Source organism: Cynara cardunculus, assembly GCF_001531365.2.
Source record: "Cynara cardunculus var. scolymus isolate 2C chromosome LG 5, CcrdV1, whole genome shotgun sequence".
Taxonomy (NCBI): Eukaryota; Viridiplantae; Streptophyta; class Magnoliopsida; order Asterales; family Asteraceae; genus Cynara; species Cynara cardunculus.
Window position 1 is genome coordinate 14,034,498 of NC_037532.1, and position 14,765 is coordinate 14,049,262.

General features: G+C 31.1%; 1 protein-coding gene across 2 annotated transcripts; it reads right to left on the reverse strand.

Moving 5' to 3' along the window:
- Nucleotides 1-1,844: 1,844 nt before the first annotated feature.
- LOC112512518 (CTP synthase-like) lies at nucleotides 1,845-7,457 on the reverse strand. Of its 2 annotated transcripts, none has more exons than XM_025118517.1 (20): nucleotides 7,295-7,457; nucleotides 6,654-6,778; nucleotides 5,349-5,428; nucleotides 5,046-5,132; nucleotides 4,738-4,963; nucleotides 4,586-4,650; nucleotides 4,403-4,486; nucleotides 4,263-4,313; nucleotides 4,115-4,177; nucleotides 3,982-4,028; nucleotides 3,838-3,907; nucleotides 3,690-3,752; nucleotides 3,461-3,550; nucleotides 3,335-3,373; nucleotides 3,016-3,243; nucleotides 2,850-2,935; nucleotides 2,719-2,767; nucleotides 2,560-2,640; nucleotides 2,391-2,484; nucleotides 1,845-2,282 (listed from the first exon to the last, which is right to left on the reverse strand). In XM_025118517.1, exons 2-20 carry the CDS (start codon nucleotides 6,769-6,771, stop codon nucleotides 2,095-2,097), a joined length of 1,809 nt encoding a protein of 602 aa, XP_024974285.1. In that variant the 5' UTR covers nucleotides 6,772-6,778; nucleotides 7,295-7,457; the 3' UTR covers nucleotides 1,845-2,094. The 2 variants fall into 2 exon arrangements, with proteins under 2 accessions (XP_024974285.1, XP_024974286.1); XM_025118518.1 differs by having other exon boundaries at nucleotides 6,654-6,781.
- Nucleotides 7,458-14,765: the final 7,308 nt, after the last annotated feature.

Below are 14,765 nucleotides of genomic sequence, written 5' to 3' on the forward strand. Positions count from 1 at the left end.
ATGATCACATGAGAAACACTCATGTGACATCCCATCGATACACAATATCCCCATCTTGTACCCATATGTGGATTCTATTCCCATACAAATCTCTACATATATTGAATTATGACCAGAGTAGATGTAGTTGGCGCATTGTTCGTCAATCTATGTCATATTCATGCTAAAGATAGCTTCGAATTTTGTTATGTTTTTTTTTGTGTTGTTACTATTTATGTCATGAGTTAATTTCTCTAAAGGTGTGAGTGTAAACAAAGTTGAGAGACAACAGATAAGATAACATGGATTGTTATCACATTCTCAAACTTGGTCATTCCTTAGTTGTAAATTTCAAATACAAAGACAAGGTTGATCATTTGTATAGGTGTTAAGGTTGAATAAGAGTTCATCGATGATCTTATGAATAAGCAACCTCAACCTTGAATGATGCATGAAAGTTTGGAATGGCTTATTGAAATTGCGTAGGAATATGAATTGTTACACAAGCAACTTATAGTGGTGTATCAGTAGTCAAATGCCTCTCCATCTTCCTGACATCTGCACTTTTTTTTTTGATTAACCTGGATATCCAACCCGCTATGCAAACCGACTAATCCCAGGACGACCACCTGCTTCGTAGATAGTCCGGAGTCACCGCATTTGAACCTCCGTGGCTACAAGAGAATTTTTATTCCTCCTTAGATTTGAACCTGAGACCTCCTAGTACTTTTGACATTTGGAGTCAAACTCAAACCAATCAGGCACCACTCTTGTGGTTCATCTGCACTTTCTTTATTGTTATCATGAGCTAAATACCCTGATGGTTGTGGTGTGAGTTAGCTAAGAGACGTCAGATAACACTGGTTGATAGTTTGAAATCCTCTAATGATACACACAAGATGGTCACAATGAGTTGGAGACTTGTGAGTAAGCTATTATCTTGAATGATGCGAGAGAACTTGGAAGAGTTCCTACAACCGCATAGGGTTTTGAACAACAATAATGACCTACAATTAGCACACCAGTTGCGTATCAACGTTGCATGGGAACATAAACGTGCTCATAATACTAATAGATCTTCAAAACTCGTAAAAGTTCCTAATATGATCCCCTAACTGGGAGAGACCACAAAGGGTGAGGGCTCGATTAACAAAGGGACTTGGCTCTGATACCATGTATGATTCCCGAACTGGGAGATACCTGACTACCGACAAGTCCATTGGTTATCATAATGGTCACTTCACCAAGACGGTGGGTACTTCTTGTTGAAGTCACCCTTGGAAGAAAGTGGCCACTATACCATTACCCTTGGCTACTGGTTCACTATGAAACTTTTTACAAGGCTCGTGTCCGCACCCACTTCTTGAAAAATTGTTTGTTCCTCCAATCCACTAAAAATATTTGTTCAACTCTAATTGGAACTTGCAATACTCAAAGTTCATAAAATCTCTTATTCATGGTAGGACAAACCCCATCAACACGATATTGGTATCTACCATTGCACTACTTGCAAGGCGACGACGATAATGAGTGTATGCTCATTAATCTTTATGGGAGTTATTGCTAGTATAAGGTCTAATTCCTGTGGAAGTCACTAAATTAATTCTGAAACACGATAGTATAAATGAGTATATATATATACTTGCACAAGGTCACTACTAGATTTTGTGATAACAAATGTCACAAGTTGTAAAATCCACAAACAGTTGTGCATAGTGCACACCAAGTGTTTGATAAAATTCCTAACTCAGAAATTTGCCACCAGAACATCATCAACATATGTTAAAGGCTCTCATGCCATTGGCAAACATCCTACAAATGATGTGCACAAGAATACTCGATTCAAAGTCGAGGAAGTAGTGGACATGGAAAGATAGAAAGTAAAATATTACACCAACATGAAAGATGCAGCACAAGTAGAATGGTTCATCATCCATTATGTTTATGCGAAATCATAACAACCAACATGCCCTTCAGTTTTAGGGGTGTTACTAATTCCAACTTACTATTCATCGTTCCCTAATCGAAAACGCTGCTGTTCCTTTTAAAAAAAAGACCGGATCCAGCTCCATCCCCACCCCACCCACCAGCCTATACAAAACCCAAAACCACACCTCAAACATGCAAACCATTGCCATTCCCATTGCTATGGATGCCATTCAAATTGCCGTTACCATACCTATGTGGCGATGCTGCTGCTGCTGCTGCGGCTGTTGATATACCATTCACAAATCCTTTGGTCTTTGTGCCAACGCTTTTCTTTAGCAGTGCATCCAACTGTCCGCTAGCTGCTGCTATAAGTCCTGTAGTCATCATTCATAACCATCATTTAGTTTAGATTACCATTTACTAATTAATCATATATATATATATATATATATATATATAAAATTGTATAATCAGATTAATACCTAAGAAAAGCACAGAAGGTTTTCCTGGCCTAGACTTAAACTCAGGATGAAACTGAACCCCCACGAAATACGGATGATTACCAAGTTCAATAATCTGCAAACCCAATTAATTAATTAATTACAAAAGTCTTGAAGAGAAAAATATGCATTAAGAAAATTAAATACCAACCTGCATCCTCCTACCGCTTTCATCTTTGCCTGTAAAACTCAGACCAGCTTTTTCTAGCTGTAATACCATTTCGGGATTCACCTAGTGCAAATAAGTTTTAATCATTAAGCTGATTAATAAATATTCAAACTTTAACAAGAAAAAAGCCCATCTAAATACCTCATATCGATGCCGATGTCTCTCATCAATGAACCTCTGATTACCATACCTACAAACAAGATCCATGATGCCCTTTAGTTATTGAATTTACAACTAAAATCCCTATGAATTTGTATATGGATATTGCTTACAGTTGAGCAGCTTTACAGTCTGCTACTTGGAAATATGTTCTCCTGGATCCAAGCCGCATTGTACCACCCATATGAGTTTTTGAACCCTGTTGTCATTCATACGAGTGAATAATAATAAAAGATGACTGAAGAGGCATTTAGATATTCAAAAAGTTTGAGCGCAAACCTCAGGCATAAATATAACACACGGGTTTTTAGTATTTGGATCGAATTCCGTGCTATTTGCATTTTGAAGACCAAGAACAGATCTGGCATACTCAATGACAGCAGTTTGCATTCCTAAACAAATGCCAAGGTAGGGGATATTGTTCTCACGGGCATATTTAGCCGCAATTATTTTCCCTTCCACACCTCTATCACCAAAACCACCCGGAACAAGAACAGCATCTGCAGACTATATTTATAATAAAGAAACATCTTGTTAGAGGAAACATCCACAACCGTTACTTTTAACTTACAAACAGCAATCACAACATCAAACAAACCTTCAAGGAATCCCAAGCAGCTTGGTTAACATCAGGACTCTGTAACAAGAAAATGTCCATCATGATACATCTACATAAAAAAATTCAAATCAAGGTTAAGAAAATAGAGTTGGAGTAGACAGTAACTTTTATGGCAGTTGCATCTTCAAGATCACTGGCAGACACCCAATTGATGACTAATTTCCTGCGACAAGCAACAGAAGCATGCAACAAAGCCTGAAAAGTAGACGATGCCGTTAACAATTGAAATACACTATATCCATTCTCTCTCTCTCTCTCTCTCTATATATATATATATATAATATATATAAGATGGAGCATCTTTCAGTTAAAAGCTTGTGTGAATAAATATCACCTTGAGTACAGATAGGTAAGAATCTGAAAGCCCTGTGTACTTCCCAACCATGGCAACTCTGACCTGTAAACAGAAAATGCAACGAAACATTAGCAAAAGAAATATAATCTTCTTTGAAATCTGATGTGTGGCTTGAAGAAACTCTGACCGGCTCATTCAGCATGTCACAAAGTTGAGCCCTGGCTGTCCATTCTCCCAGCACAGGTTTACTTGGGATACTGTACAAGACAACAATCTCAGTGACTTGATAAAAAAGGAAAACAAGTAAGGGCAGCAGGTTAAGAGGACAAACCATGGAAGGTCCAACACCTTCAGTATTGCTTCATGAGCCTTCTGGTCCTAAAGAGAAAAAAGAACACCAACTTCAGCATTCACTTCTTGATAACAATGAGTAAACAAAGAAGAGCTTTACAAGTTGTACATACACGTAAGAGTAGAGGTATATGCCATATATTTGAGACATCATAGAGAGTGACTATGTTCTCTTCCTGAAAGTAGAGACATTCATTTGAAAATGATCATATAATAAAGCATCTAAACACATTCATTATGGCAAAATCCCCATTTTGTTACCGGAACATGGCAAAATCTTGAGAGTTTCTCCTTCACGTTCACATCCAGTTCCTGCATATCCATTAAATCCATGTAAGCAGGCAGCAATATATTAGGCAATGTCTTATTGTTATCAAACAAGCAAGAGAATTGAGTCAGACTGTTGTGCTGCGGCAAGCTAATATATTAGGCGTCAATCCCAAGCTTCTTAATCCGCGAACACTGTGTTGGGTTGGTTTCGTTTTCTGAACAACGAAAAAAAGCAGAATTATTATTATTATTATATAAAAAATAAAATTGTAATTCGGTCAAAGAAACCGTAGAGGCATTTCATATAAACTCACTTGTTCACCAACAACATTTAGAACAGGTACAAGGCTGACATGTATTAAGCAAAAGTTTCCAGCACCTACCAACACCGGACGAAAACAAGTGAGTCGCAGAACTTTTTGGTAAAAATTCGTTGTCATAAAAACCAAACCAGAAAAATATTTACCAAAACGGTACGAGAATTGTCCAAGAGCCTCAATAAATGGCATAGATTCAATATCCCCTATTGTACCACCCAATTCGATGACACAAACATCAGGTGGACCTTCTTTTCCATCTACTGGTATTGCTGCTACCCGTTCAATCCAGTCTTGAATGGCATCCGTGATGTGGGGAACAACCTGAACGGTTTTTCCCAGATAATCTCCCTTCCTCTCCTTGTCAATCACCGACTACACCCAAAAATCATGACCAGTCATACAGATACAGCATGAGACGGACCATCTTCAATATGCATAACAAATGTTTAGTTACCTGGTAAATCTTCCCAGTTGTGATATTGTTATCACGAGTCAACTTAACATCTAGAAACCGCTCATAATTTCCAAGGTCCAAATCCACCTTCAAACAAAACATCTCATAAGCAAAGTAACATGCATGTGTAATTGGATTATTTCTACAATACAAAACCCACAAAACATCAAAAAAGATTTGGATGAAATGTTTGATGAATCCAGCTCTTCCAAATTCAGTCAGTCGATTATCCAAAAATGAGAGGCATTCACAACTTAGAGTAATGCTAAAAGACATGCATTACAATGCTAAGATGTTACTTACTTCTCCCCCATCATCCAATACAAAAACTTCCCCATGCTCGAAAGGAGACATTGTTCCTGCATCTTTATTCAAATATGGATCTGCATGGAAAATGCATTCAAAAAGAGAACAGCTTTGAGTCACGAATCCGAAAAAGATGATAAAAAATGAAATCATGCAGCATGCTAAGTTGCAAACCTCGTATACTTGAAGAGAAAAGAAAACACTCTCATCACTTGATTGAGAGAGAAAATCTTGAAGCAACGGTTCTTTATATCAGTGATTTTTGTTAAACCTAGTGTGTTACATACAACTTGAACTCAAACATTTGTGAAACCAAAGGAAAACAATCAAAAAACTTAAGAAGTCCAAAAGCACAACTCCACCTCATATTGGATTATATACACTTTTCTTGGCGTTGTTGGAAAAGAGAACAAAGAGAAGGAAAACCATCAAAATCTAATTTGTATCGAAGCACCAAGGAAAGAACAAAAAACTCCAAATCATAATCTAGTCAATATTAACTCCATCAAGAAAAAACAAAACCCTTTCTTAACACATGGGAAAATCCATTAAACAGAAAGGGAGGAACACATAGAGGCAGATACATACAAGACTAGATTACACAACAACAACAAAGACTGCTTCTTCTCATAAAAATTAACAACTAAACAAATAAAAAAGTGAGGATGACTAGATACCAAAAACAAATCATGCCATTAATCTAAATTATCCATTTATCCAATGGGGAAAAAACAATGTGTCTTTTTACTCTGACCATCCCATGACTACAATTTTGTGGTGTTACTGTTAAACTTGCAACACTTGAAGCTATAGATATGTATATTATCCATTGAAAGCAGTAGAAATTTATTGAGGTGATTGGATTCAGTCCATGCTTTATTTAGAGAACCCAACACCAACACACAACAGTGCTTCTTTCTCAAAAAGAATTAACAACTAAACAAATAACAAAAAGAGGATGCCTGGATACACAAACAAATCATGCCATTAATCTAAGTTATCCATTTATCCAGTGGGGAAAACCAATGAGAGTTTTTTATTCTGTCCGTCCCATCAAAACTGCAACGATCGCACATTCTTATTGGGTGAAATTGCAACAATGATTTTGTTGACAAAACTTCATGCTATAGATGCGTGTGTGTGTATATACAAATATATATATATATATATTATCCCATTGGAAAAGCTAGAATTTGCTTTGAACCCACAGAGAAAAGGGTGAAGGAAATTGTCAACTTCCATTCCATCGTATTACAAACATGATACAATTGAAAGAGGCGTTAGAAAGTGACTGAAACAAACCAATTTTGATTGAAGTGACACGAAGGCCGCAAGCCTGAAGAAGAAGACCAATACTGCTCGCAGTCACTCCTTTTCCGAGTCCACTAACAACGCCCCCAGTCACCAATACATACTTCATCCCGTCCCTGCTAATTACACCAAATTTTCAATCAAAATAATGGCAAAAAACAGATTAGGAAACCAAGAACAGCCAAAAGAAAATTACCCCTTTTTCCTTATCACAACACCATTTCTTTCAACAAAACATTAAGCCCTTACTTAATACACAAAAAGCCAACAAAATTAACATAAAAAACCGCCATGATTTTAAAACATATAGAACAACAATCAAACGGTTCCCCTGTTCTTTCCCCTGCTTGTTACACCAGTTTTTCTACAAACATTAAACCATTACCTCAGAAATAGATTTAAGAGACCCAACAACATAAGCAGCAACAAGAAATACCATCAAAAAATCAAAAACAGAGATGGTTCCCCTGTTTTTTACCTTCCCATTACATCATAGTTTTTCTCCACAAACATTAAACCCCCTCCTAAAAGGAATTTATAAAACCAAGAAAACAGCAGCGGCAACAACAACAAGAAGAAGAAGAAGAAGAAAAACCCAAAACCCAGAAAGTCAAAACGAAATAGAACATTACCCTTTTGCAGAGGCTTGTGTAAATCAAAATATGAGTGAGAGAGACGTTGAAGAATGTGAATGCAAAGAAGATGGGATGGGTTGAAGAAAGCAAGAAATGAGATTTGTATAGAGGCAGAGAGTTATGAATGAAAGAACTGCAAGGTGTGGCGGCTATATATGCAGTAAAGGAAAGGGGAAAAAGAAGCAAAATTTCCTCCAAATCACCCCCTAAACCCCTATTTTTCCCTACGTCCTCACTCGGCTTCTGCCGTTGCCTCTGACTCTGCTACCCGTGACCCTACTACACGTTTCACATGACCCAAGCAAGCCCTCCTCGCACTTTCAAAACCCAAAAACTATTTTATCTTACCCAGACCATCCATATCAAACTAGTTTGACAAATTAAATTCTCTTTTCGATAAAAATTAAAATTATTAAAAATATATTTTTAAAAATAATAAATTGTAAATATTTTATAATCTAAATAAACTTCTAATAATATAATACATTAATTAGTATAAATAAGATAGTAAAACAATTAAATAATACGATATGTTAATTGAAACTAGAAAAATACTTGCACAATGCAACGAAATACATCTCGATTTTAATGTTTTGTGTTTTTTTATTTGTTTCGGTCGATATTATAATATGATTTTATATGATTTTGAGAAAACGATAATATTTTTATTTTTAAATAAGATATAAATATGAAGACATCATAAAGAATTGAATTTTTTAATTATCAGTATCAAATTAACTATTTAAATTTTTTTAGTGTATTTTTTAATGTATTTTTTTACTTTTTGTTTAATATATTTTTTTTATAAAGATAATAATTAATTATTTTGTTATAATTCAATAATTATCCTAATTATATTTTAAATTTTTTTATATTTAAAATGAGATGCTTATTTTCTCGATTATATTTATATGCAGTTAGTTACACGAATTTAAATATGAAGCTTTAATAAGTTGTACTTACTCACAGTTTACTTGTAATATTGAATTTTAAGTAATATACATCAATAAACAATATTTCATACATAAAAAGTGGTTTTTAAGAATTTTTATAAAATGTATTATAATATAGTATAGATAATTTAAAATTGATTATTATATATATATACTATAAAATTTGAATTTTCTGAAATAAATTTTAGAAAAAATCTACGTTAATCTATGATTTTTGATAAGCATGACATATAGCACGAGTAACAATAAAATTGGTCAATATCACATATCCTAATTGATTAAAGACTAGGTTTAAGTAAGGTATGCGAAAGAAAACCTATCTTACGTTGTTGACAATGAAACTTAGCATTAGCAAAGATATTAGTTTTTCAACAAATATATAATTAATAATTTAATTAAATAATAAATTATTTGGCATAATCAAACAAATAAGTAACATATCAATAAAGCTTATTTGCATCTAAACGATTACTCAAAAAATAAGTTGATTTATGTTTGACAAACAATGCCTATCGTGTAGTTTTTTATTAAGAAATTATTAATGGTTGTGGTATGATTTTTAGTAGAAAATTATTTTTTGTTAATTGTCACAACAATATTTTTTTGTTGATGTGCCGATGAATAATATATAAACTCCAATGGATTCTATATAATTTTTTAGAATCAAAAGTCAAAATCTATAAAATAAATTCTCTATTTTAGAGATTTCATCATTGTTTACACCATTTGAATATTCTATAATTTGAAGATCCCAATACACTTTTTTTTATAAATTATATAAAATAATATTAATTCAACCTTTTTGGTTGAATAAATAAAAAAAACTCATTTCTCTCTCATTCAATGAGGTTTTTAAAGCATTCTCTATATTTTTATATTTTAGAGTATCTCTAACAGATTTTTTAAAATAGAGAAAATGAAGGTTTTGTTCTTTATATTACTCTAATATATTCTTTATAATGTTCTCTAAAATAGAGAAAGCATGAAAAACATCCAAATTTAGAGAATTTTTTAAAACTTGATGTTAAGAGAGAGAAGTGGTTGTTTTATGCAATCCTACCAATGAGATTGAACCATTATTATTTTATTTAAAGTTTCTTTTTAAAAGCATATCGGGATGATAAATTATGATAATATAATTTATGTTAAGATCTCTAAAATAGATAATCTGTTGGAGTTGAATGTGATTCTTTTATAAAGATTCTAATTTTTGGTTTTCTATTTTAGGAAAACTAAAGAGAATTTGTTAAAGATGCTTTTAGAGAACAAGATAGGAAATCTATTGAAGTATTATAAATAACATAAACTTCATTTTCCCAATTTTAGAGAATCTGTTGGAGATACTTTTAAATTTATTTTATGTCACATTATGTTTTCTGAATTATATTTATAAAAAATGTATGAATAATTTATTAAATATGATCGCTAGTTAATATTGATATAATTTTTTATTGATTTAACGTTATATTCAATTTGTTTTATAAATTTTGACTTTTGATATATTAACAAATATTAAAAAACACAAAATGTAATTTATAGTACAATACAATTACATAATAAAAAATTCAAATTTAACACAATGCAATATATTCGATTATTTTATGATATATTAATGAATAGTAAAAAAGCAAAATATAATTATATTACAATACAATATGAAATTAATTCTTTTAATGCATAATTATTTTATAGAATAGAAAATATTTAAAATAAAATATTTTATGAATTTTACTTTATAATAATTATTTAACTAATAAATTATTTGAGATTAAGTTGTAATAAAAAATATTTAATTATAATTTCGTCGTTATTTGATTAAAATATAGGTTTTTTATGATGAGATATCACTTATAAACTACAGGGACATTATCTTTTAAAAACTCTCTCCATAGACCATATCCGTTGATTTTAGCAAACCAAAGGTACCAAAATTGCATAACTTTTTATTATATTATTGAATATTTAATTAATATAGTTTAGAGTAAATTAGGCTTGTTAATCGGTTGATATTTATTGGATGTGAGGGGAACCAAACCGATCCAATCATCTATTGGATGTTGGATTTTGCCAACCAAATCGATCCGATTAACATTGAATAACCGATCTAATCCAATCCAATGGATGATTGGATCGGTACGGTTCCATCCATTGGATATTTTTAGTGGATATTTATCGGATATCCAATGGAATTGGATCCATCAAGTGTGTTAATTCAATACAATTCTTTAGCAATGATACAAATTAGTTAATCACTTTTAATATGTGTTAAAACCAACATAAGAGAAGTTAAAAATTCAAACTCTCACACAAAACAAAATCTGATTTAAGCAATTTGAAAACAAATTAATTGGATGATAGTTGGATAATGGTTGGATGGATAACTGGATGGTCATTGGATTTTGGTCGGTTCGGTTCGATTCGATTCGATTAAGGTCGGTTCTAAACTGTCATCCGAGAATCGATCGATCCAAATTGGATGTTGAAAATTTCAATCCGATCCGACCCAATTATGGTCGATCGGTTCTAACTAGATTGGTTGATTTTCTGCACACCCTTAGAATAAACTACAGTTCATGTGGTTTGTCAAAAATAAACTACAAAAATGCCCTCATTTAAAGGAACTTTTAACGTCCATGAGAGGAAGGGAGCAAATCCAGAAGTTTTTGCAGACCACGATGGCTATCTTGTAATCTCAAAACTGCAAGGACGAAAATTGTTATTTTCGACAAAGGGACCAAATTTGTAGTTTATTTTAATGTAACATCTTCAAAATAAAATAAAAAAAACTGTTGGAGTTGAATATCTATACTATATTATAAAACATTTGACAAAAACTATTAAAAATCATTTTTTATGCATTAAGTATTGTTTATTAATGCATATTACTTAAAACTCAAGATTACAAGTAGATTTGTGTATAAGTACAACTTATTAAAACTCCATATATGAATTCGTGTAACTAACTGCAAATAAACATAATCAAATACAGGATAAACATCTCATTTTAAATATAAAAAATCTAAATATAATTAGAATAATCATGGATTTCTAACAGAATACTTAATTATTATCTTTATAAAATGTTATATTATTAAACAAAAAATAAATTATTTCATTATTAAACTTAAATTAAATTATAATAAAAATAAATTAAAGAAATTACATAAAAAAATGAGAACTTTTAGATAGTTGATTTGATACTAACATTGATATATTTTTTTCAAATTTTTATGATATCTTGAAATTTATATTTTATTCAAAAATAAAATCATTATTATTTTCTTAAAACACATAAAATCGTATTATAATATCGACAGAGACAAATAATAAAATAAAACATTAAAATTGAGATGTATCTTGCTGCATTGCACGAGTAACTTTCTAGTAATTTATTACGAGCTTTTGATTACTTATTCTCTATCTTGAATAAATTTCCAGGGAATCTAGTTTATCTGTAATTTCTCCAAAATAAAGAAAAAAAAGCCAAAATCTTCAAAAAGTTACATACAATTTAGAGTATTTCAACGTTAATTATATTACTAAAATATTTAATAATATAACAACAAAAATTTCTCTCTATCCTTCCATTTAATTTCATTGGTTAGTTGAAGGTTTTCATCTCATACTTTCTCCATTCTGAATAAAGTTTTGGGGAGCAAGAAAACTCCATAAACTTTATTTTTCTCGATTTGGAGAAGCATGTGAAGATGCTTTAACAGTTATTAGAAGCGTACTCATGTATTGCAGTTTGATATATCTCGATATTAATGTTTCGTTTATTATTTGTCTCTATCCATTTATATTATGGTTATGAGAAAACGATAATGTTTTTATATTTGAATAAAATATAGATTCGAAGACCCCGTAAAAATTCAAAAATAATATATCGATATTAATATCAAATTAACAATTTAAAAGTTTTTTTTTTGTATATTTCTTTGTTCAATTTTTATTATAACTTAATTTAGGTTTGAATTAAATTTATTTTAGGTTTAATAATATAATGTTTTTTATAAAGATATTTTTTAGTTAAAAATTTTAATTGTATGTTAAAGTTCAATAATGAAGTAATTTATCTTAGATTTAATAATATAATGTTTTAAAAAAATAATAAATAAGAATTCTATTAGAACTCAATAATTATCCTAATTATATTTTTATATTTAAAATAAAATATTTATCATGTATTTGATTATGTTTATCAGTTAGTCATATGAATTATAACATATAGCTTTAGAAAGTTGTTCTCATGGACCACTTACTTGTAATCTCAAATTCTAAGTAATATGCATTATTAAACAGTATATATTAGTTATTTATTAATGATATTAACTATATCAAGTATTTTTAAGAGTTTAACACAAATATTTTATAATATAACTAGAAAGGTGCTCGCACAATGAAGCGAGATACATCTCGATTTTAATGTTTCGTTTTATTTTTTATTTGTCTCGGTTGATGTTATAAAAAATTGAAAAAACATATTAATATTAGTACTAACAGACTTTAAAATTTCTCTTTTTTGTGTATTTCTTTAATTCATTTTTTTGGTTTAATAATATAATTTTTTATAAAGATAATAATTAAGTATTTTATTAGAATTCAATGATTATCCTAATTATATTTTAAACATTTTATATTTAAAATAAGATGTTTATCCTCTATTTGATCATGTTTAGTTAGTTACACGAATTTAAACATTAAGATTTAATAAGTTGTACTTATGCAAAATTTACTTGTAATCTTGATTTTTAAGTAATATGCATCAATTAACAGTAATTTTATGCATAAAAAATGGTTTTTAAGAGTTTTTGTTAATGCTTTATAATATAGTATAAATTTTTAAGTAATATGCATCAGTTAACAGTAATTTATGCATAAAAAATGGTTTTTAAGAGTTTTTATTAAATGCTTTAAATGCATCAGTTAACAAAAAAAATGTTAAAAATAACTTATTATTTTAATAAAGCAAAAACGCAAATTAAGCGGATAAAATATTTACAACAGAGCTTTTGGACTATAAAAAGTCCATAAACTGCTGAAGTTTTTTAGCAAGTGGAAACCAAATTCACTAGCATTTCGTTTGAATTTCTACCGGATCATGAAATAACTTTACTCTCTGACCATTAACTTTAAACACAGAATTGTTCTTTGGATTAACTAGGTCAATTGCTCCATAAGGATGAACTTTATGAATGAGGAATGGTTTAGACCATTGAGATTTGAACTTTCCTGGGAACAATTTTAATCTTGAATTAAACAAGAGGGCTTGCTGGCATGCTCTCAGTTCTCTTTGCTGAATTATTTTGTCATACCATTTCTTTGTTTTCTCTTTATAGATCTTGACATTTTCATAGGACAGATTCCTATGTTCTTCTAATTCACAAAGTTGGAACTTTCTTTTACTGGCATCAACATTTGGACACATATTTAATTCTTTGATGGCCCAAAATGCTTTGTGCTCTAGTTCTAAAGGGAGGTGACAAGCCTTACCAAAGGCCAACTTATATGGAGACATACCAATAAGTGTTTTAAAAGCAGTCCTATATTGCCCATAAAGCGTCATCTAATTTGAAAGCCCAATCTTTTTTGTTTGGCTTGACAACCTTTTCTAAGATTCCCTTTATTTCTTTGTTTGAGAGTTTAACTAATCCATTTGTTTGTAGGTGGTAGGCATTTGCAATCCTGTAGTTAATGTTATATTTCCAAGGACTCCACTTAACAAGTTATTTACAAAGTGGATACCCTCATCACTGATTAGTTCCCTTGGGGTACCAAACATTGTAAAAATTAGCTTTTGAAGGAAATTTAACCATAGTTTTAGCATCATTAGCAACACAAGTCATAGCCTCTACCCATTTTGACACATAATCAACAAGAACTAGAATGTATTGACAATTATTTGATGGGGGAAATGGTTCCATGAAATCTATTCCCCAAACATCAAACAACTCTACTTCTAAGATCCCATTTAGTGGCATTTCATTCCATTTGGAAATGAAGCCACTTCTTTGACACTCATTGCATCTTTGTGCAAAATTGTAGGCATCTTTGAAGAGAGTTGGTCAATAAAAACTAGATTGTAAAACTTTAGCTGCTGTTCTTTGGCCTCCAAAGTGTCCTCCATATGCTGCTTGGTGGCAATGCTGCAGAATTGTTGCCACTTCAGTTTCTGGGATGCACCTTCTTAAATTTTGATCTGCACTTATTTTAAACAAGTAAGGATCATCCCAAATATAAGATTTAGTATCATGGAAAAACTTTTTAACCATATGGCTAGTATAATCAAAAGGTCTTATGCCACAAGCCAAATAATTTGCTATGTCAGCAAACCATGGTGACTTTGATTGTAGCACAATAATTATTTCATCAGAGAAGGTTTCAATGATGTCTCCTTCTCCTTTGTCCTCAATAGGTTTCTCTAGTATAGACAAATGATCTGCAACTTGATTGTCCACTCCTTTTCTGTCCACTATCTATAGGTCAAACTCTTGCAACAACAAAACCCATCTTAT

Coding starts and splice junctions, on each gene's coding strand:
- LOC112512518 (XM_025118517.1), bottom strand. CDS start 6,771: ATGAAGTATGTATTGGTGACTGGGGGCGTTGTTAGTGGACTCGGAAAA. Junction 5,133..5,348: donor TATTGGATGATGGGGGAGAA/GTAAGTAACATC, acceptor TTTTGTTTGAAG/GTGGATTTGGACCTTGGAAA. Junction 2,936..3,015: donor GTGTTATATTTATGCCTGAG/GTTTGCGCTCAA, acceptor GAATGACAACAG/GGTTCAAAAACTCATATGGG.